The sequence below is a fragment of the Coloeus monedula genome, assembly GCF_965178545.1.
Source record: "Coloeus monedula genome assembly, chromosome: 11".
Lineage (NCBI taxonomy): Eukaryota > Metazoa > Chordata > Aves > Passeriformes > Corvidae > Coloeus > Coloeus monedula.
Genome location: NC_138791.1, coordinates 2,785,359 through 2,805,540, shown reverse-complemented (window position 1 = coordinate 2,805,540; position 20,182 = coordinate 2,785,359). Strand labels below are relative to the sequence as shown.

Sequence of the window (20,182 nt, the reverse complement as noted above, 5' to 3'; positions counted from 1 at the left end):
GGAAAGCCACGAGACTGGGTAGAATAATAAAAATACAGAAAATTGAATTAATTGATATCCTGAACTTTGGGGAGGACTATTCACTTAATTCCCAGTGCTGCCTGTAATGTCATACAGAACATTTTTATATTAACCTTTGAATCTCTATCCAGGCACGTACCCAAGCATGTAATTGAAATAAATCTGAGCTTTCTTCAGACAGACTTTGCAAATTCTTGTCACGTTAACAGGGAGCTTCCAAAAGTTTGGAAGTATTAAAAACTAGCCTGAAGTATTAAAAATAGCCTGAAGAGGATGTGTGTTATGAAAATACGTGGCTGTGCTATGTTTAGCTTGTCAAAGAAACACGAATCTGGGTGAGCCTGTGGGAGGATCAGCTTTCCTGCCTCTCTAACACCTGAATGGGGCTGCAGCTCCGAAGTGCTCAGCTGGAGCTGAGTTTTTCCTGCCTGCTTTAAGCAGTCGAGACAGAAAGAAATCTCCAAACCAGGAATTTTTTTTCTCCCAGGAGTTTCTTGCTGCTGCAGCTCTGAGGGTGACAATGCCAGTGAGGGTTGTTTAAATGGAGCAGCATTTGTCCTGTGACAAAGGGAGAACCTGTTGCTGGGTGAGATGGGTCTGAGCTGAGCCATGGGTGCAGAAGAGACGTCGTTGGTTAATATTCCCTAAGTTATTGTCCTGAGTGGATTTGATTTAGTGCTTGTTTAGTGTTAGATGGGAGGCAGGTGGGAGATGTAGGATGTATTTCAGTTTTGTACCTTGTATTTTGTACTTTTTAGAGCAAGCTTATGCATTTAGAGCCCCTCTTGACAGCTCTGCATGGTTTTTTAAATATAACACAGGCTGCTTGCACTGAGAAACTTGTGTCTTATGCAAGCTGCAGGACAAATTCCTGCCCAAATTTCCTTCCCAAATTCCTTGCCGCATCAGTGGGATCCCTGTGTGGAACACACTGTCGTGTTCTGCTCTGGGTGTGCTCCTGGGGCTGTTGAATGAAATTCTTTCTGACAGAAGGAAGTCATGGCCAAACAGCTCCAGATGAGGGAAGAAGCCAATGAAAGAGCAAAGGCTGGTTTGGCAGGAAGCTTTGAGAGTTGAAGAATTCCCCATGAAAACCTGTTTTTATTAAAATTCTGCATGTAAACATTCAACTGGAGTAAAGCTGTATAGTTCGAAGAAATTTCCTGGTTGTTAGACATGACTAATTAATGTTAAAGCTTCTTTTGAGCCACTTGGACTGAGTGCAATGGCCAGGGAATGTTCTCTTTACTGCCAGCCTGCTGGCTCATGCCCTCAGTCCCATTTTTCCCTGATCACACCAGAGGTTGATCCCCACAGCTCAGGAGAGAAAGAGGAGAGCCCTTCCTGGACATCCTTCTTTTCTTTGGTCTCCTCACACTGTGAATTTTATCTAGGCACACTTCTCAATACTGAAGAAAATCCTTGAGGTGAAACCTGATCTCAGCCATTAACAGAATATTAAAAACAAGCCGTATATGTGTTTGGAAGGAGGCACATGCTGCAAAGAAGGCAAACATTCAGCAATGTGAGGAAGCAGGGAGGAGGAACAGATTCAAAAGAGCAGGCAGAAGTCAGGGAGTGTCAGTAGAGCTGTGACAAATCCTCTGAATCCCAAACAGTCGCTGCTGCTCCATTTTAGAAATTTGTCTGGCGTGGGGACGGAGTTTTGCAAAGCCCTTCTCTCTTCCCAGGGGTAGCGCTGACATCCATCCCCACCATTCCATGTCCTTCCAGTGGCACTCGCAGTGGGCACTGCAGGGGAGGTCTGGGGCTCAGATGCTGATGATACCCGAGACCTTTTTGTGTCTGGTGTTCCATGGCTGCTGTTTATGCAGGTCTGTGCTCGGGGCGGTGCTGGGCTCATCCTGGCTGCATAGTTTGTGGTTTTTGGGATGAAAGTGTCTCCTGAACCTTGTGAATGACTGCTAAACCTTGTGAATGACTTGGCAGCACACAGGAGTTGGCTGATGGAGGGCAGTTGGTGGCACAGTCATCAACACAGTCACTATTTATATCCATTTATCTCTGTTAGGAGATCATTTGTTTGAGCCTCTTCAACTTGATTTGGGTCTTGCTCCCACTTGGAACCCAGTTGTGAGCAGATTCTATCGACCTCTTTGGAGCAGTTAATACCTTAATGAGCCAGAGATTTTAATGACTCTTTTTTCAGGAGCTTAAACTATTAATTTAACATCAAAGGATGTGTTAATAGCAAGAAGGGAAGACCAAGTAAATGCTTTTAACAGTAGTGACAGATGATGTTCCTGCTTATTTAGTAATACCAAAGGCAAATCACCCCAACAAACTGGAAGCTCTAATTGTAAGATCTTATCACAGTAATGTGCCATTCATCTGAGATCCCATTGCCAGTGGAAAGTGAATAGGGCTTTTTTCTCATTTTCATAAGTCTGAAAAGTACAGGGCAGTAACTGCTTGCACAGGGCACTGCAATCTTCGGGTGCCTGATAAGCCTGAACCTTGCCAAGAGGCAGCTATTGCTCTGTAATCTGCAATTTCCTATTTCTGCTTGCCTATCTGATAGGGGAGGGATTTTTTTCTGAGCAGAGTGCAAGCTTTTCATACTGGGTAGGTTTGGATAATTGTTTTTGCAGGTTATGACTTTGTGCAAAATGTGTTAGCAAAAGGAATTCTGTTGTTTTGCTCCCGTAAGTTATCAATATGGAAAGGTGTTCTTGTATCCTACACAACAATCCTGTGTTCTGGACTCATGCTCAAATGGGCCCTGACATGGAAACAGAAACATGAGTGGTGAAGGATCTGCATCCTATTAAAAACCTGGGCTGCTTCTGTAGCCTCAGAAAAATTCTTCATTCTTTACCTGGCTTTCCCTATCTGCATAAGTGGAAAATAATTCCATGCGGCCTTGTTGTGTGAAACTTGATTCACCACATGAGAAGTGCTTTTGGTTTTTTCCTCTCAAATGATCTCAAAATGAAAGTAGAAATTATTTTATTAGCTATTTATTAAAATGCTTGGTTCCAGAATTTAAAGAATTCTTTTATATCTCCTTAATCATTGTTTGGCAGAGTTGAACATGGCTGCTGCACCTAAACAAAATTCATCAATGACTTTTGTTATCTTGGGTTAAGAAAGACTCTTAGTAAAGCTGATATTACAGCTGGGTCCCAGTTTAAGAGAGCCCTAAGCATGACCTTAAGTTTTTGGCAAATCCTTTCCACTATGTTTGATCAGTGCTGGGCTGTGACACAAAACTTTAAATAGCGGGAATCTGCCAAAAGAACATCATGAGCTGCTCTCATTCCCTTTGAAGCCTGTGCAGTTTTTGTTGATGTGTTGATGATGCAGGATCAGAACTTTCCATGTAAATCCTCATGGTGATATTTAGTAGTGGATGGTGGTGATGCTGCAGCTTTCATCATTATTTTCCTTAAAGACCTGCCTTTTTAATCTCTGTAAAACTGTGTGGTGTTATCCAATCTATTTCATACAGACTCTGCTTTTTTACAGGGATGTCTTATCTTGCTAATTATTGCCCATGAATGTCTGTAAACCCACCCATGTATACATTTTTTGCAGGTATTATTGACAGCACACAGGTGGAACAGAGGCAGGTGGTAGCTGTGACTGGGGATGGAACCAACGATGGACCAGCACTTAAAAAAGCTGATGTTGGCTTTGCAATGGTATAATCTTGATGTTTGTGCCATTATGAATTTGCTGTGAGGAGTTTTCCATTCATTAAGTGTGAAGTTGCTTAGTTATTAGTTGTCAGTGAAGGAATATATTGGAGGGAGAGAGTTATGTTGCATCAGAATCCTTTAATTCACTTGGATTCACTGGCATGGCTTGTTTTGATACTTTTTCAGGATTTTGCCTAATTAATTATTGGCTTTATGCAGAATCCTGGGCACATACAGAAAAATGAACTTTTTCTTCACAACACTGGAGCTCTCTTTTGCTGTGGTAAAATCCCCCACTAGTTACGAAGGTGTCTTTCATGTGCATTCTGACCATGTATTAAGACACATAATTCTCATTTTTGTTGCCAGTTCTGTTCATGTATATCAATAAAACGTCATCAATGACAAAAGCAACTCACATGATCAGCAATCTTTAAGCTGACAACTTAAAACACTCCGAGCCATCACCACATGAATTCCTCTGCTCTCTGTAAATTCCATTTCTGCAGCCTAATTCACTTCAAAGCCAGGCCAAATTAGCCAAGTTCCATAAAAAGCAGAATATGCTCAGCAGCCACTGTGGGCTTTGAGTATGAAGATTCATGCTGTCTAGCAGGGAATCTCATTCCCAATCCCTTTCCCCAAAGGGCATCGCTGGCACGGACGTGGCCAAGGAGGCCTCGGACATCATCCTCACGGACGACAACTTCAGCAGCATCGTCAAGGCCGTCATGTGGGGCCGCAACGTCTACGACAGCATCTCCAAGTTCCTGCAGTTCCAGCTCACCGTCAACATCGTGGCCGTCATCGTGGCCTTCACCGGCGCCTGCATCACCCAGGTGAGCAATTCCTGCTGGGATCCTGCCAGGATCCACCGGGATCTGCCAGGATCCGGTCACTCCTGCTGGATGGGGCTTTGCGTTTGATTCCTGCTTGGCACACGGCAACTTTTGGAAATTCTCCTGAGCATTCCAAGGTTCAGGCTGCTGAGGGTTAACAAGCTGCTGGCGTCAGGCTGGATGAATCCAGCTCTTTCCCAAAGGAACTTGCTTCTAGGAGCTGCTCATTTTTGCCTCCCTCAGTGTTGCCATCCCTGAGCCTGTGATGGTCAGACAGAAAACACCGTGGATGGGGAGAAGGAGCAGGTTACGTGAATTTGCCTTTTATTCTTAGAATATACTCACTAATAAATATATATTTTTAGTAATCCCAATCTTTTTGACTGATAAAATGATTTTGTTGCTTTCAGGCAGTTCTTTTTAATTCCAGATGCAGATGACAAACCAATTAAATGACACATAGAGTTGGACTTAGACCTCTCTTTTTTCCACTCTATTAATCCCTCATTGCAATCCTGGTGCATCTGCAACATGTCCAGGTCATTTGCAAGAAGCATGCCTCAAAGCAAACCATGTTTTTTTCTCAAATCATAATTTTTTGGGCAATAAAATTATTTTTTTCCCCTAGAGAGTAAACAGGATATATGTAGTACAGCATAAAGTTTTTGTCTTTAATAAGAAAATAACAAAAAGTGTTTTTTAGTGCTGTCACTCCCTAAAATAATGTATATTTTAGATGTTGCAGACAGGTGCTGTCACAAAATGCCTCCCTGGATTGGGATGCACTGTGGGAAAGCTGATGCTTCCCTCACGGTGCATCACCCAGATGCCCATACCTGTTTCAGCAGGTACATTTCAGCCCAGGCACACCTGAACAAAGCAATGAATAAGTCATTAGCTCTGCTCCAGGCTAAACTTACATTGGAATCATGGAATTGATCCTTGCAACCAGAAACCCAGGTACCTTAACAAACCCACGAGGTCAGACTTCTCCTACGACCTGGCTGACATTCCGAGGCCTTGGAGGTCCCTTGTTGTCACTGCTGAGCCTGTGCTGAGGGATGAAATCCGTGATGTTGCAGCAAAGTTGGATAAATTTACCTTTGGAAATGTTTTTGAGCATGTTGAGAAAATGTCCAGCTGTGAAGTGATTGTTGCTGGTAACACAAGAACAAGGACTAAAACTCCAGGAGGTTTTTACAAGTGGTACAGAAGCACCCAGAGCAAGGTGCTGACAGCAGGGTGGTGGCAGCACCATCGCTGCAGCTGAGGCGAGTGCTTCCTTTAAGACCCTGTTTTACTGACATTTTGTCACTGATATCAACTTTTATTTAAGGTGAAATCTTCTGGTCAATGCCCAGAATTTCTTCAGTTGTTCTGTGAAAGCAGGAAGGGAAACTCATTCTATTTGTTAACCAAAGAATTTTCCATTCCTGAAGAGGTTAAACAGTGCTGGATCAGTGCAAGGACTATTTTAAATCAAGTCTAAGTGCATGTGAAGTGCATAACCAGTGCAAATATGTTTCCTTTTTTAATTCTGAAGCTTTTTTTCATCCTTTGAATCATTCCTTTGGATTAGGATTTGGATCAGGCCCAGTGCATTTCTCTTGCCCCAGAGGTCTGTGAGACCATCCTTGGGCCTGTTGTCCCTGCTCACAGGTTTTAGTGGACACCTCCTGGAACTCCTGTGTTGCTTTGCAAGCAGATTCTTGTGCAATTCCTGAATTTGGCAGTGAAGATACAAACCCAAACGAGAAGTGTGGAAGGAGCCGAAGTGGAAATGGAAGCAGAAAGGCAGCACTTCTGTCCTTTTGCCACTGTTTACACCCAGCCTGACTGTGGGTAATCTCGAGCTGCTCCCGGTTCTGTCTCATTCAAGAAGGATTTTGCCTCACAAATGTACATTATTATGTTAGGCTTTGACTCCAGCCAGCCAAAGGACATTCTGTTTGGCTCAAAAGCTTTGCTAAAAATTGCACTTGGGAACATGCTGTACCCTCTGGTTGCTATGAAAATAGCTCCAGCACAAAATGCAGGACTCTACCAAAAAAAAATTTGCCCACAACAGGCTAGGTGCACACATGTCCATCCACATCTGCAGAACTGTGCACAGGCCTGACTGAAAGATTTTGACTAAAATGTTTTAGTCCTTACCAAACAAACAGAGCTAAAGTCTACAGTTCCTAAAAGGCAGCACAAAATGAACACGAAGAAAGTCCACACTGGACTGAATTTTCCTTTGATTTGGGTGGTCGGTTTGGCTTTCTCTGACACACACAATATAATTTCAATCCATCATTAATATTAACATTCAGGCTGTCCTTTAGATGACATTTCGATATAGAATGAGAAAAATTGTAGGTAATAACATTTCTTCTGTTCTTCCTCATGCCACCTCTCAAATAATCTGTTCTGCAGTTTGGAACCAGCTTGAAACACTGGGATGCTTCAGGATGAAGCTACTCATCTACTCTTTCTGATTTATGCTTAAAGGAAGTACAAAGATAATAAAATCTTTGCTTGGACTAATCTTTTTTAACACTTGGCTTGTGCTTTGCAACTTAATGGGCTTAACTTTATTCAGCCTTGATCCTGCAATTGCTCTGGTGTACGTGTAAATATGAGGCTGTGGTCATCTTCCCACAGGACTTTAAGTGAAACCACAGCAATTCTGTATAAAAATTAATTAATGGCTGTGTGAGAACTGATGGGAGTGAAGCCAGCCCACCAAGGGGCACCCAGAGAATGCATTGCCCACACAGGAGATGATTTGTTTGTTCCAGAGCACCTTAGGAGGGCTGTGGAGAGGCTTAAGAGAAACATTAGGCAGAACCTGGGACCATTAGTGGTCATTTTAACAGTCTGCTGCTTTTTTCCTCAAATAGATTAATAAAGTGGGGGTCCTTGCCAATTCCACTTCAGGGAACTGCTGTCTAGTTTAATTCTGTTCATTTTAAGCAAACATCATTTCATTTTTTATCTGCTTCAAGATAGATGCTGCTTCAAGAAGGTGCTGCTGTTAGAGGGTATCTACCACATCTTCTAATTCTGTTTTGTCCTGGTCTTCTTATGTGTACAAAGTGTCTGTGACCCCCTGCACTGCTCCAGTGTCAGATAAAGCTTATAGAGGACAAGCAGTGGGCTGTCAAAGAAGTTATTATGCACAGGACCAATGCAAATGGTTGTTTCTCTTGTCTCCCCTGGCTCCTAGCACGAAGTCGTGTTAAGGTGACAGCAATCATATTCTAAGCAGCATAAGAGTTACAGATCCAGTGTCACCTGCTGACAAGCTTAGTGCAGCTGCTGCCAGAGCTGCCCCTCCGAGGGATCTCACTTACATGGGGCCCTGTTTCAGTTTACAGCAGCTCAATCTATAAGCCACAAGATCTGAATTTTCAGAGAATAATGAACTTCTGTGTTGTGAGTCTGTAATTATGTAAGGCTCTCTGAGATCTGGGTCATCCAGGAAAACAGAGCTTGAAGAAGTCTCTGGTGAGAAGCTGACTCAGGAGCCCTCAGTCCGGGGTGCAGGGGTGTTTTAGCTCTGTGTGTGCACAGACCCCAGAGGAGTTCACACCTTTGCTTACTCCCAGAGAGGTTTGTGTGGCTCAGTGCAGCTGAGCTGGGCTCATTCACCTTATTTTTAATTAATCCAATCCAGCTCCCTCTTGCTGCCTTCCCTGAGGTGCCCAGTGCACACTTTTAGTGTGATCAGGGTGTGGTGGTCTTGACCAGTTCCTGTGGAATTGTCCTTCCTCTTCTGCAGCCACTGCCTCCGCTGAAACCCATCTTTTGTTTTTCCAGTGGATTTAGGAGTTAGAAACTTTCATATTCTGACTTCATTCTCTGAATAACAGTTTTGCAGAGCCCCTGATTGATTCAGTGAGGGTGGTTCTTTGGAGCTCTGCCTACGATTCCTGTGAGTTTTGTGCCTGCAGTGAGTCACTGCTCCACATCTCTGGGTGCCCTATGGAGCTCTGTATGGACTCATCCTTCTTCCTGTCCCCAGCAAACCCACAGCACCCAGAGGATATCAGCTCGTTATGTTTGGAGCTGTTCAAAGTGATCTGGGTGTGGACGAAAGGAGGATTTTAAAATGCAGCTCAGTCAAATGGAAACAGTTTTTTGCTGGAGCCAAAAAGCAAGCGGGTTTCTCTCCGTGCCGGATTCAGTCTGTAGCTCCAAGTGTTGAGGCAATTGTAACTCTTCAGAAAGGTTCCACTGAAGAAAGGGAGCACAAAGGCTGTGTTTTAACATTTTGCATTCAAATTATTATTCTTGCACTTTGAGAGAGACTTAATGTTTTAGCAGACATTAGGAACTGAAAACAGTGACTCCATAGGACATGATGTTTGGAAAATTAAATGTTAATTAAAAGGCACTGTAGCAATGAGCTGCTGCATGAATCACTGGTTGTTTTTACATATCTTGTTCAAAAAAATGAGGATGATCTATACTTACATGTATAAGGCAGTAATTTATGTGGTTATAATGTTTTACTGCAGAACTGTACTTGGCAAATTACAAAGTAATAGCACTGGCAAACTTGAAAAAGCTGTAATATAAAATCAAAGTCCGTACTGTTTAGCTTTATTTTGACAAGGCTTAGAGGCATGGAAATGGAATTGAGGATGCCACTTCCATAGAATTAGCAGACAGTGTGATCTAGCAGCACAGTGAGGGCTGCCATTTTTTTTGCATTAATGTGTAGAAAGGTAAACTCCCAGAAATGCTCGTTTTTGTGAATCCCTGCATGTGTTCTGTGGCAAACGGGAGTAAAGAGGTAAGGGTGGAAATACCTTTTTGTTCCCTTGCAGCTTGTCATCTAAATCAAAAGTAACAAGCTCTAAAATTTGTGAGGCTCTGCATGTCACAAAAGATTTGTAGTTTATTTCCAGCCGTTGGCGATTTGTACTTTTAAGTGTTTCCAAGATGAAGTGTAACATCACTTGATTTAAGGGACATTTTCCTTTTACCTCTAGGCCAAGGCTAACCTATTCCAAGGTCAAGTGGAAAGGAATTTGATGAATAAGTGGTGATTTTGGGTGGTTCACATCCCCAAAGTTTTCAGAGGGGGAATTAAGAGTTATTGGCTGGTCAGTTAGTGGCTAAAACATAGTGAAAAGAAGGTTGATTTGCATCCCACTTGCACAAGTGACTCAGATCTACAGTGGAAGCCTAAGCTCCTTAGCTGATATGTGTTTTCCTCAGTTTCCACCAACTAATCAGAAATCAGATAGAGTTGCAGTGGAAATTTCATTCCACTGCCTGCCCAGACTAATGTGTATTTAATGTTTTGGCTTCAGCCTCGAACGAGCTCTCACACTTGACTGAGCAGTGTAGCACTGCCAATATAGATAATTATTAGGGGCACCACAGCCACCCAAGGTGATTGGCAGTGTGAAATGGTGAGAACATGCTGTTGCCAAAACTGATGGCTGCCAATTACAGTTGTGTGATTTAGAGACTGAAATAATCTGCCTTCCCCTTCTGCTGGGAATATGGCAGGCCCTGATAGACACCTGAATCTCTGACTCTGTCTGTGAAATGCAACAGGGAAATTCGGTTTTATTGATGGAGAATTCAGTGCGTGAAGTGGAAATTGAATTGTTGTAACAGATCAAAGCAGAGAATGTTTCTCAAACTTATTAATGGGATGGGCAAAAACATGACAAGGAAAATTCTTCAGCAGAAAAGACGTTTTCCTTTTTCCCTGTGTCCCACAGAGGGTCTGTGAGCCCCAGCCACAAACTGCTTTTACTGCAGGTACTCTCTTTGTTGGAGCCATTAATATTAATAAAAATAAGTGAGTCTCGATTTAGGATGAAGTTTGTCCCGATCACTTTTAGTTTTTTGACCACCTCTGGGGACAAAGACATTTCCTGTTTCTGCAGCTGCATTTCAAATGAGTGAGCTGAGCTCTCCAGATAAGCCCTGTTAATGCAACCCATAACCAAGAGGTCAAGAATCTATTAATGCTAATTGTCCTCTGGGCCATGAGGAACCCAACCTGTCAGACTTAGAAACAGGAGGTTGCTTTTCTCCATCCCTTTGAATAAGCCAAAAGTTTGGGTTTTGTTTTTTTTTTTTTTTTTTAATAATAAATGAAATGCATCAAAATCTGTGTAAATGTGTTAAGAATGTGTTTTTAAGGGGAAATATTATTTTATCTCAGGGGAAAGTTGGAATCTAAACCAGATGCACAAGAGATCAAAGCAGTTACCCTTGTTTTCTGTAAGTCCTTGGGATACTGAATGCATGTTGGCCCTTGTTCTTTTATGGTATTTCATTAAAAATGAACATTTAACCCTTTGAAGAAAAGAGCAGAGCTCTCAGGGAGTTTTGTTGGCTTTGCTTTGGTTCGTATCCTGTCCTCTACAATTTTTTCCTTCACTGCTGCAGCACCATGGTAATGAAATACATAAAAATAGTGCTCCTTCTTCCAGCTCTCACACTGCAGAGTAACTCAGTTTCATGGTGAGATTTGTCATGTTGATGCCTTATTACTTTGGTGATTCCTTTTTCCCTCATAAAAATGGTCTGTTTGGAACAGGAAGCAGAACTTGCCAGTGCTGCCTGTTTTACTCAGAGTCTAAAGGCACAGGAGGTTGTTACAAAAAAAATCCCTGTTTGTTTTTCTTCCCCTGGCTCCTCGAAGCATCTCTCTCCCCTTACAGCTGCTCCCATGAGTTACACATCAAAACTTTGTAAGAGTTGTCCAGAGTTCTCCTGAGATCTGTGTTAGTTTGCTTTATTTAGTTAATTTTTGGGGTTTTAAACATGACCTAAAGTCCTCTGCATTATAACCACAGACTTTATGGGATTGTATGAGGAAAGAGCTCCTTCTAGTGACTGGAGAGCTGTTTCAGAAACTGCAGCCTGCATCAAATACCAGTATTTGGGGTTTTTCATTCCATTTCCATAGTTCCAAATCTGCTTTCCTTTTACTAGTAAAATAATAGATTGTGTTGCTTTTGCACATTTGATATAGTTTAATAATTTTCAGAGTACTTTTAAATCAAAAGATCAGATTCTTTTTTTATTATGTCACTACTGTTAAAGGTCTTATTTGAGTATAATGTGTCGAGATGTCTCTGTAATTGTTCCATAAATCTTTAATAACTTCAAGCTGTCTCTGAAAAAAAAAAAAAAAAAGATAGGTAGGTTTTAGTGAAAAGGAAATGTTACTTTTTAAATTGTTCTAACAGAATTTTTCTTCCAAGAAAGAAATTTGGATTACTTGGTTATCTAAATTCAGCTGAAAATTCAAGCATGAAGGCAACGGAGAGCGTTGCAATAGGTGTTATAAAGAGTTACTGTTAAGCTTTGTGTGAGTTTGGTGGTTGCAAATGGCCCTGATTTAAATGACTGCAGGCAGATCATTTCTCCTCGCTCACATCCTTGTGCTCCTGGTCCTGCAGAACGAGTGGAAGGAGGGTCCCAGTAGCTCAACCCCACGGGAGAAACGAACCCCCAGCGAGGCTTTTCCAGGGAAATACAAAACTCCCCCATTTCCCCCCACAGGACTCCCCTCTGAAAGCTGTGCAGATGTTGTGGGTCAACCTGATCATGGACACGTTTGCCTCGCTGGCACTGGCCACGGAGCCGCCGACCGAGGCGCTGCTGCTGCGCAAGCCCTACGGCCGCAACAAGCCCCTCATCTCCCGCACCATGATGAAGAACATCCTGGGCCACGCCGTCTACCAGCTCACCCTCATCTTCACCCTGCTCTTTGTCGGTGAGAAGCTCGGCCAGACTCGGTGCTCAGCTCACAAGCAGCTGGGTTGTGCAGCCAAAGTGTCAAAAATGCGCTTTAAATGTAACAAGTTAATGCACGTTGGATGTGTGCCTTCGTTATCCAGCTGGTTAATGGGATGGGAAACACAGCAGGTGTCGTGTTGTTGTCACCTGCCATGTATTGTTACCTTGGGAATGGCCCCATCGAGCTTTTTTCCCCTCACAAAACACAGGTTTGAGCTTTGGCAAAAGTTTATATCGAAACACAGCACAGAAGGTTATGTTGTAATGGGAGTGTCCACCCTGATGCTTCTATGCTGAAATTTCATTGTAGACCTGTCATCGTGAGCAGGGATGTAAAAACAAATTTAAAAAACCCCACAAAACAAACCACAATAAAAATCAAGATCCATTTTGCCAAGAGCTGGAGAGAAGAGAGCTAAGTGTTGTCCACAGTCCAGAAATAATGCTGATCTAAAGTAGTATGGAAAGCAAGTAATCAGTATTAAGTGATACAAATAACACTCTGCTTTGACATTTAATTTCGGGAATGGATATTAAAAGGGGGCAAAAAGTCTAATTTATTGGATTACTGGATTCTTCTTCAGGCCTTGCTGGGAACGGATGCTTTTTATAGGTTATATTTTGGAGAGGGGAGGGAAGGAGAAGAAATGTTTCTTGCTGCAGGGAATAGTAGGAGCTAATAATAGATTCTGTTGCTCCACAATAATGTGGAGCATCAGAGGACTGATGATTTTTTCTGTTGGGCATTGTTTTCTTGTCACTTTGTAGTCGCTGTTAAATCGCACGTGTTGTCTTTCAGATTTTTTTCCTGCATATACAGACTTTGAGATAAGCTGAAAATGTAAATTTATGATTTTCAGGAGGTTTTTGAGCTCCACTGTGAAAGTCTTGTCCACTTTATGGCAATCTGGCAGCTTATTTGGGATGCTCAGAGGAGGTGATAGTCTGTTCACAGAGGAGTTAAACCAAAAGAATTGCCAGGTTTCTGAGGAGAGGTGGTCTCTAAAACTGTTAGATTTACAGGGAATTTTGAGAATGTCTGCATTAGGAAATTGGAATTTCAGATTCTCTAAAATCGGTGAAGAAAGTCTTGATAATTCACGTGATAAGACTCTTGGAACAAGAATTTCTGTGAACTTCACGGGGAGGTTATAAGGACTTCTTGATGAGTTTTATGGTTTAAAATACTTTATACTGAGCCAGATGAAAAGTAAACCAGGCTTTTCCCCCTGTTCTGCTTACTCCTGTGTGTCTCTGGAAAACTCCTGTATACTTTGAAGGACACAGCCCAGACAATCCTCTGATAAACCTTGGAAACTGTCTTTTCCTTTCTGAGGTCCACGAGGCTCAGCTTTGCAGTAACATGATATTCTAAACTCAACGCTCCTGTAGTTAAATTTCAAATTATTGAGAATTATTTCTATTTTGATCAAATAATACTTCCTTTCTTTTGTAGTAGGTTTCTGCAGAGACCAGTCCATCAAGTTTTTATCTTTTTTTTTTTTTTTTTTTAGAAATAGACTGTACTCGAGCATACAGTAAATGTGTTTGAGACATCAGGCACATCAGAAATCCAGAATTCACTGTCTGCTCCTGTTAGGCTGTGTTATATATATATATAAAAATCTTAACCTTACCTTTTCAAAACTCACCACATTTTTAGTTACTTGTCATGGGTTGTATCTTGCTTTTTTATTGGTCAGATCTATGAGTGAAAGCCAAATTATCAAAACAAACAGCAGTGCCTGCTGCTGATCAACCCCAAATCTATTTAAAACCATGAGTGTCTGTGGTTTTTATCACTGATACCCTTCAATGCTTGGCAGAAGTTACTGGGTTGGTAAATGGGTAAAACCTGCTGAAGAGGGGTGGCTTCTGACCACTGGAGATAATTGCAAACCCACTGGGAATGACCTTAAGGGTTTGTTACACCTGAAAGAATTGAGTGCTTAGAATAATTCCTATGGAGTAGCTAAGAGTAAGACTGGCAACCTTGTGGGGGTATAGAGTTGTTAGACAGGAGTCAGCATTCAAAAAGCTTCTTGCTCAGAAATTTGAGAGGTGTTTTGCTCACTGGTGCAAGAAATGTTTTCACCTAGAAAGGTGGAAAAGCAGAGTAGGCTAAGGAAAACGGGGGAATAGAAATTGGTTTGATTAGTTCTAGTGGGAACTTCTATTTTTGTCTTACACTTAGGTGAGAAAATGTTTAAGATTGACAGTGGGAGGAACGCCCCGCTTCACTCTCCTCCTTCTGAGCACTACACCATCATCTTCAACACCTTTGTCATGATGCAGCTCTTCAACGAGATCAACGCCCGCAAAATCCACGGCGAGAGGAACGTCTTTGATGGCATCTTCAGAAATCCCATTTTTTGCACTATTGTCCTGGGGACATTCGCTATTCAGGTAGTGCTTTGGGCAAGAAGTAGTAACTACCCACCAGAAATCTACCTGAAGTTGTTTGGGCTTTTTTTTGCTGTGTGTTTTCTTTTTCTTTAATTTTAAATCTAGGTGCTGCAGGAGGCCCATTTAATAGTAAACCACCTGGTTGCATGTATTTTCTCAACCAATGCAAGCGTTAATAATGGAAAATGTTATGTAGCTGTACTAATACAACATCAATTTTGATCCTTAGGGATGGCTTAATTCTTAATTTAATCTTAGCATGTACAATAATAGCAGCCATCATTGATATTGTAGCTGGTTTTTAAGGAAGAAATTATTTAAAGTATATCAACAAAGCATTTTACAGTTATTTATTACTCCGTGAAAAGACAAATCTACCTTCAGACAGCTGATGCTGAACTGTTCTTCTGTTCAATGCCACTGCCCAGTGATGCTCAGTATTCCCAGCAATAATGCTCCTGGATTGTGATACCTCATGTTCCTCTCCTGAGTTTGCTGTGCCAGTCACAAGTGGACATGATCACTAATACACATTTTTGCCAATTTTTTCTTCTGTAAGAATTCCTCCTTCTGCTCCTGCATCCATCCTGTACCTGATATTATTTGATATTATCATTTATAAATCTGTTTCTATCTTGACATCATTGCTCAGCTCTGCAGTGGCAGCTCAGTATTGGGAGCTTTCTCCTGGCAGCAGCAAGGAGGAGGAAAGAGCAATTTGGACCTGGGCTGCAGTGGTTTGAAAAGGGAAACTCCTCGATAAACTGAATATTGGAGGAAGTGCAGCAGTGATAGGAGCACAACTTCACAGTGATGGTCTTTGACAAATAATTCAAAATCATGGGTTTAAAACTTGGACAATTTAAATCTCTGGCTTTTGATTTCAGGTTTTGCAGCAGCAATATTAACAAGAAATATCAATAATATTTCCTTTTCAGTCAGCAAAACCTTCTCAGCCTAACGACCTCCTCAGACTCTGTGTGGTGTTATCCTGCTGAAGGTGTGGGGTTTTCCCACCCCATTTCTCCAGCAGGACCAGACTTTTGTGGACCATCTGTCTATGATGGCACATCTATAAATACACAATAAGATGTTTATCAGAGGGAAAAGTCCCTCTTGCAATGGGCATTCCAAAATAAACCACATCATGGTCAATAAATCCCCAGCTGAGAATTCTTAGGAGCTGGGAGAGCACGTGGGGACTGTCCTGTTCTCTTTCCTCCTGACCATTCATACCTGAGCATTGTTAAATATGAAGCTGAGGAAGTTTATTCTGAACTGTTGTGGCTTTTTTGACCTTTAATTGGGGATGCAGAAGTTTGTGGAGTTTGGTGGGATTTTTTGGGGACCAAAATTCTGCAGCTTCTTTCATTTGGTTGTTTGGTTGTTTTTGTTTTGTTCCCTTTTCCTCCTGAAAAATTGACCCCTTTTCCTCTGTGCTTCTCTTTGTAGATAGTAATTGTCCAGTTTGGAGGAAAACCCTTCAGCTGCTCTCCCCTGCAGCTTGACCAGTGGATGTGGTGTGTATTTATTGGATTAGGAGAACTGGTGTGGGGTCAGGTAAGCATTGAGGAACCTGCACATCCTAAGGTGTGACATTGTTGATATTCCTGTTATTTCCTTGCTCTCTCTCAGTGTCAAGTGCAGCCCTCACTGAAAGCCAGGGTGCTCTCTGAGGGCTTTGAGGAGAGATATATTAGTAAGGGTAATTTATCCCTCTGTTCCTTTGGGGTTTTTTGTTAATTTTCACACCTTTCCTTTCTAGCAGGGTGTGCTATCACCAGGGCCATCTTCAGTTAGGCTTTTTGGTGAGAGATGTTTGAGCCACAAGTTAAATCTTTTAGTCACCAAAAAAAAAAAAAAAAAAAAAAAAGGCAACAAAGGCAATTCTGTTCCTTCCCTGGAAGAGAATTCCTTCCATAGGATGTGGCAAAGTTTTGGAGCTGAAATGAAGTTCCAATTCTAGGTCAACCAACTCATTCCCTTGCTGGAGCTGTCATAGGAAAAGTTCCAGCATGTTTAAAATATTCCTGCAGTGATTCTCCATCCACCTAATTCTGTGTGTGAACAATGGAATTGGAAGTGCAAAAAAAAAAAAGAGATTATTTTGCTTTTAATAGCTGTAGAAAAGTGCAGTTAAATTAGTGTGTCCTTTTAAATTTCTGCTATATCCTCTGTCATCATTGGCTAATATATAATTGTATATGGATGAAGAAATAAATGTCAATGAGATGATATTAAATAAATTGGGATCCATTCTCTGGAAGTAATATACAGGCACAATCACTATTGTTAACTTCCTATATTATTCTTTTATGTGCAAACACGGATTACAAAGTTAATAATAATAATATTAATATTTTTTCACCTCTGAATGCATTAATAGGGTATTTAAGTTGTTGCCACCTGGTGCAGTAAAGAAAAAAGTGAAGTTACATTTTGTTCTCTCAGATGTAAAGAGATTTGTAGATCCAGAGTTTGCCTCTATGAAGAGTCAAGAAATGGCCAGCTGCAGTTGGAAGCTGCTGTGGTTCTGCTGGAAGTGCAGGGAATAAATGTTTGCTTTCAAATCTGATTATTTGTTCTCTTCTGGAAAAAAAATTCACTTTTTGGACAGTGTGGCCTCCTTTTTCCTTAGAAAAGCTCAGACTCAGAACAGCTTTTAATGCATATCTGGCTGAAACCCACCACTATTAGAGGGTTCTACTATAATTATTACCTGAGGTTGGGATTTGACTTAAGGCCTTGCCGGAGGAAGATCTAAAATCAGTTTGATAATCTCAGAAAGGAAGGATTTAAAATTTTTTTTTCCAACTGTTTGGAAAATACCATCTTTTGGAGAAGAGGGAAGTAAAGCAGGGAGAGGGAGAAGAATCCAATCTGCTTCATTCAGCTGTGAAGAATTTCCCACGGCCTTTGATCAATTTTTTGGCTTCTAAATTTTGTTATCCATGGCTATTACATAATCACTGAGAACTAATACTAATATCAGCAATTTTTTTTCAATTTAGTTGCCCCAGGCTTATTGTGAGACCCTAGACATTAAATTAAAACTGGTATTGGAACACTGCCACAATTTTATCACTGAAAAGAAAGCAAATGTAGAGGGGGGAAAAAAAAAATCCATCTTGTGGTCAGTATTTAGTGACCAGAAAAGAAAAACAGAAGCTAAAACCAAATAATTATGTCCATATTCCCATGATTTGCAGTCTGTGGCAAGGTCTTTCTTCATGGAGCTCTTCAGTGAGAGAGAATTCCTTTCCTTTATGATGCTTCTCTTCCTTCTCAGCCTTTTCTCTGCTGCTGTGACTCATTCTAATTCACCACAAAACAAACTTGTTCTTCTTATTTTTAATCTACCTCCTGAACCCACTGTTCTTGTGAGCCACTAAAAGCAATCAAGATTTCCAAGTTTCAGTGTCAAAGCAGGCACTTCTAAAAGGAATTTAAGGAGCAGTTTCTAGGAAGTCAATTTGAGATGCTTTGAGGGACAGGTTTCTAACAGCTCCCATCCCTTCTGACAACCAAGGCTTTCTAAAGTATTTCATGTCCCATTCCCAGAATTACTGATCACTTTTTAAAGCTGTGTTCATTTTTCTGGGAATAATATTTAGCTCTTTAATCTGCTTCTGGTCTGTTGAGTCTGTGCCCTGACCAGTGTGGGTGCTGGCAGATACAGAAAATGAATGAATAATGAAAAAAGCCATGTAAACACCTTAAGGAAAGAATCAGAGCAGAGTCTTATCAGCTTGGCTGAGGTGGTGCAGGAGAGGAATGTTCTATCACATAGAATCCTGATCCAATACACTTATTTTTATGAATATTGGCTTAAAAATCCTTTATCACCATCAATTTCATCAGATCCCACAGTCTCCAGTAGTTTCTCTCTGTAGAGTGCTGGCATTGTAGTTTTGAAAGCTGGGAGGCTGAAGGACTTTCAGTAAGTATTGAATTGATGAGATTTACCCTTTCATTTTCTCTGCTGTTCTGTCTTTACTCATGTCACACCAGTTCATTCCTTTTCCAGGTTTGCATCTTATTTTTCAACCCCCTTTTAAAAAGGCTTTATAGTAGTGTAGAAACTGGGTTTGGTTTGGTTATTTATTATTTTATTTTTTTTTCTAATCTGTCTTTGAAAACATTATAATAAAAGTGGCCTTGTGGGTCATGAAGCTCAAGGAGACCCTCAGCAAACTCAAAAGTTTGCTTTCACCCTGAAAAGATTTGGAACCTTTCCATGTGTCTTCACTGCATCCATTCCAGTTTTCCAAAGCTCTCCTCACCAATTTCCCTCAGCTGTCTTGGTTCTCTCTTCATTTTTCACACATCTGGGCTTCACAGTTGTGGTTGCTCACTGCTGAAACGAAGACAAAAAAGAAAATTGCAGCAGGTTTTTGCTAAGTGGGTCTAATAGTTGACTTTGTAGGTGGTTTACTTTAAGCATTCAGTGTATTCCAGGTAATGTTTAAATTGCCCGATCTGCTCCTGGTTTTATTCAAGGAATCAGAACAAAGAGAAAATGACTGCCCAGGAGGGTAACACTGAAATCCATTGAAAACAATTGTCCAGGTGCAGTATCTGCAATGTTGGAAGATTGTTCTCCTGTATTAGTTACTGCCAAGGACCATGTTGGTGGGCAAACAGAACAAGAGGGGTTAAGTTCATCAGAATTTATTGGTGATAAGGACACAGAGTTAGAGAGAGTCCCATGAGAAGTCCAACAGCCAGATCCAGACCTTTCAGAAAACTCAGTTTTGAGAAATGCCAGGAAAGAATCCTGACTTGCTGGAACAAGGGGAAGCTGAAGCCGTGAACCAAGGGAGTGCAAGATTTATGAGATGCAATGAATTTTCAGCTCCCATTAGCATAATTCATTACAAATACCCAAACTCTAATTGCAGAGCTATCAGTCTTGTTAAGTTTTCTTTCCATAATTACATTAAAATATTTCAATCTTGTTTTATTTTCTGTTTGTTTTATTGGTAACAATTTTCCCAGCCTTGATCTTGCTCCACACTGTGGTTTAGTGGTGCAAATCATGCTGATTGTTCACATAGTAAACGAAATATTTTGGGACTAAAATGGAGTTGTCCAAGTGCAAAGTGCTGTTAGGAACAGGCTTAGCTCAGCTTTTCTAGATCTTACTAAAATATGATTGCTCTTTTGTAATTAGCAGATTGTTATACTGTTGCTCTTGAATGAGGCTTATGTTTTCAGTACTTTTTTGTAATTTTAGGTCATTGCAACCATCCCAACAAGTAGGCTAAAGTTTTTAAAGGAGGCAGGGAGGCTCACTGAGAAGGAGGAGGTCCCTGAGGAAGAGCTCAATGAAGATGTTGAAGAAATTGATCATGCAGAGAGAGAACTCCGACGTGGACAAATCCTCTGGTTCCGAGGGCTCAACAGAATCCAAACCCAGGTATGCTAAAAATAAATGCCCATAAGGTCTAAAACCACCCAAAGGAACGTTTAATGTGGGATCGAGGCAAGATA

At 41.2% G+C, this 20,182-nt stretch overlaps 1 protein-coding gene across 11 annotated transcripts in view; it reads left to right on the top strand.

The window, feature by feature from the left end:
- Positions 1–20,182, top strand: part of ATP2B2 (ATPase plasma membrane Ca2+ transporting 2) — a gene marked incomplete at both ends in the record, with an annotated part of 158,148 nt that overhangs the window by 121,100 nt on the left and 16,866 nt on the right. For 10 of the 11 annotated variants that reach the window (XM_082288990.1, XM_082288982.1, XM_082288989.1 and 7 more), the window contains 6 exons: positions 3,580–3,686; positions 4,331–4,522; positions 12,047–12,260; positions 14,478–14,689; positions 16,142–16,249; positions 19,926–20,108. In XM_082288990.1, coding sequence (XP_082145116.1) covers positions 3,580–3,686; positions 4,331–4,522; positions 12,047–12,260; positions 14,478–14,689; positions 16,142–16,249; positions 19,926–20,108 — 1,016 coding nt within the window. The remainder of the gene's footprint in view (positions 1–3,579; positions 3,687–4,330; positions 4,523–12,046; positions 12,261–14,477; positions 14,690–16,141; positions 16,250–19,925; positions 20,109–20,182) is intronic. The other variant, XM_082288981.1, reaches the window with a different exon arrangement.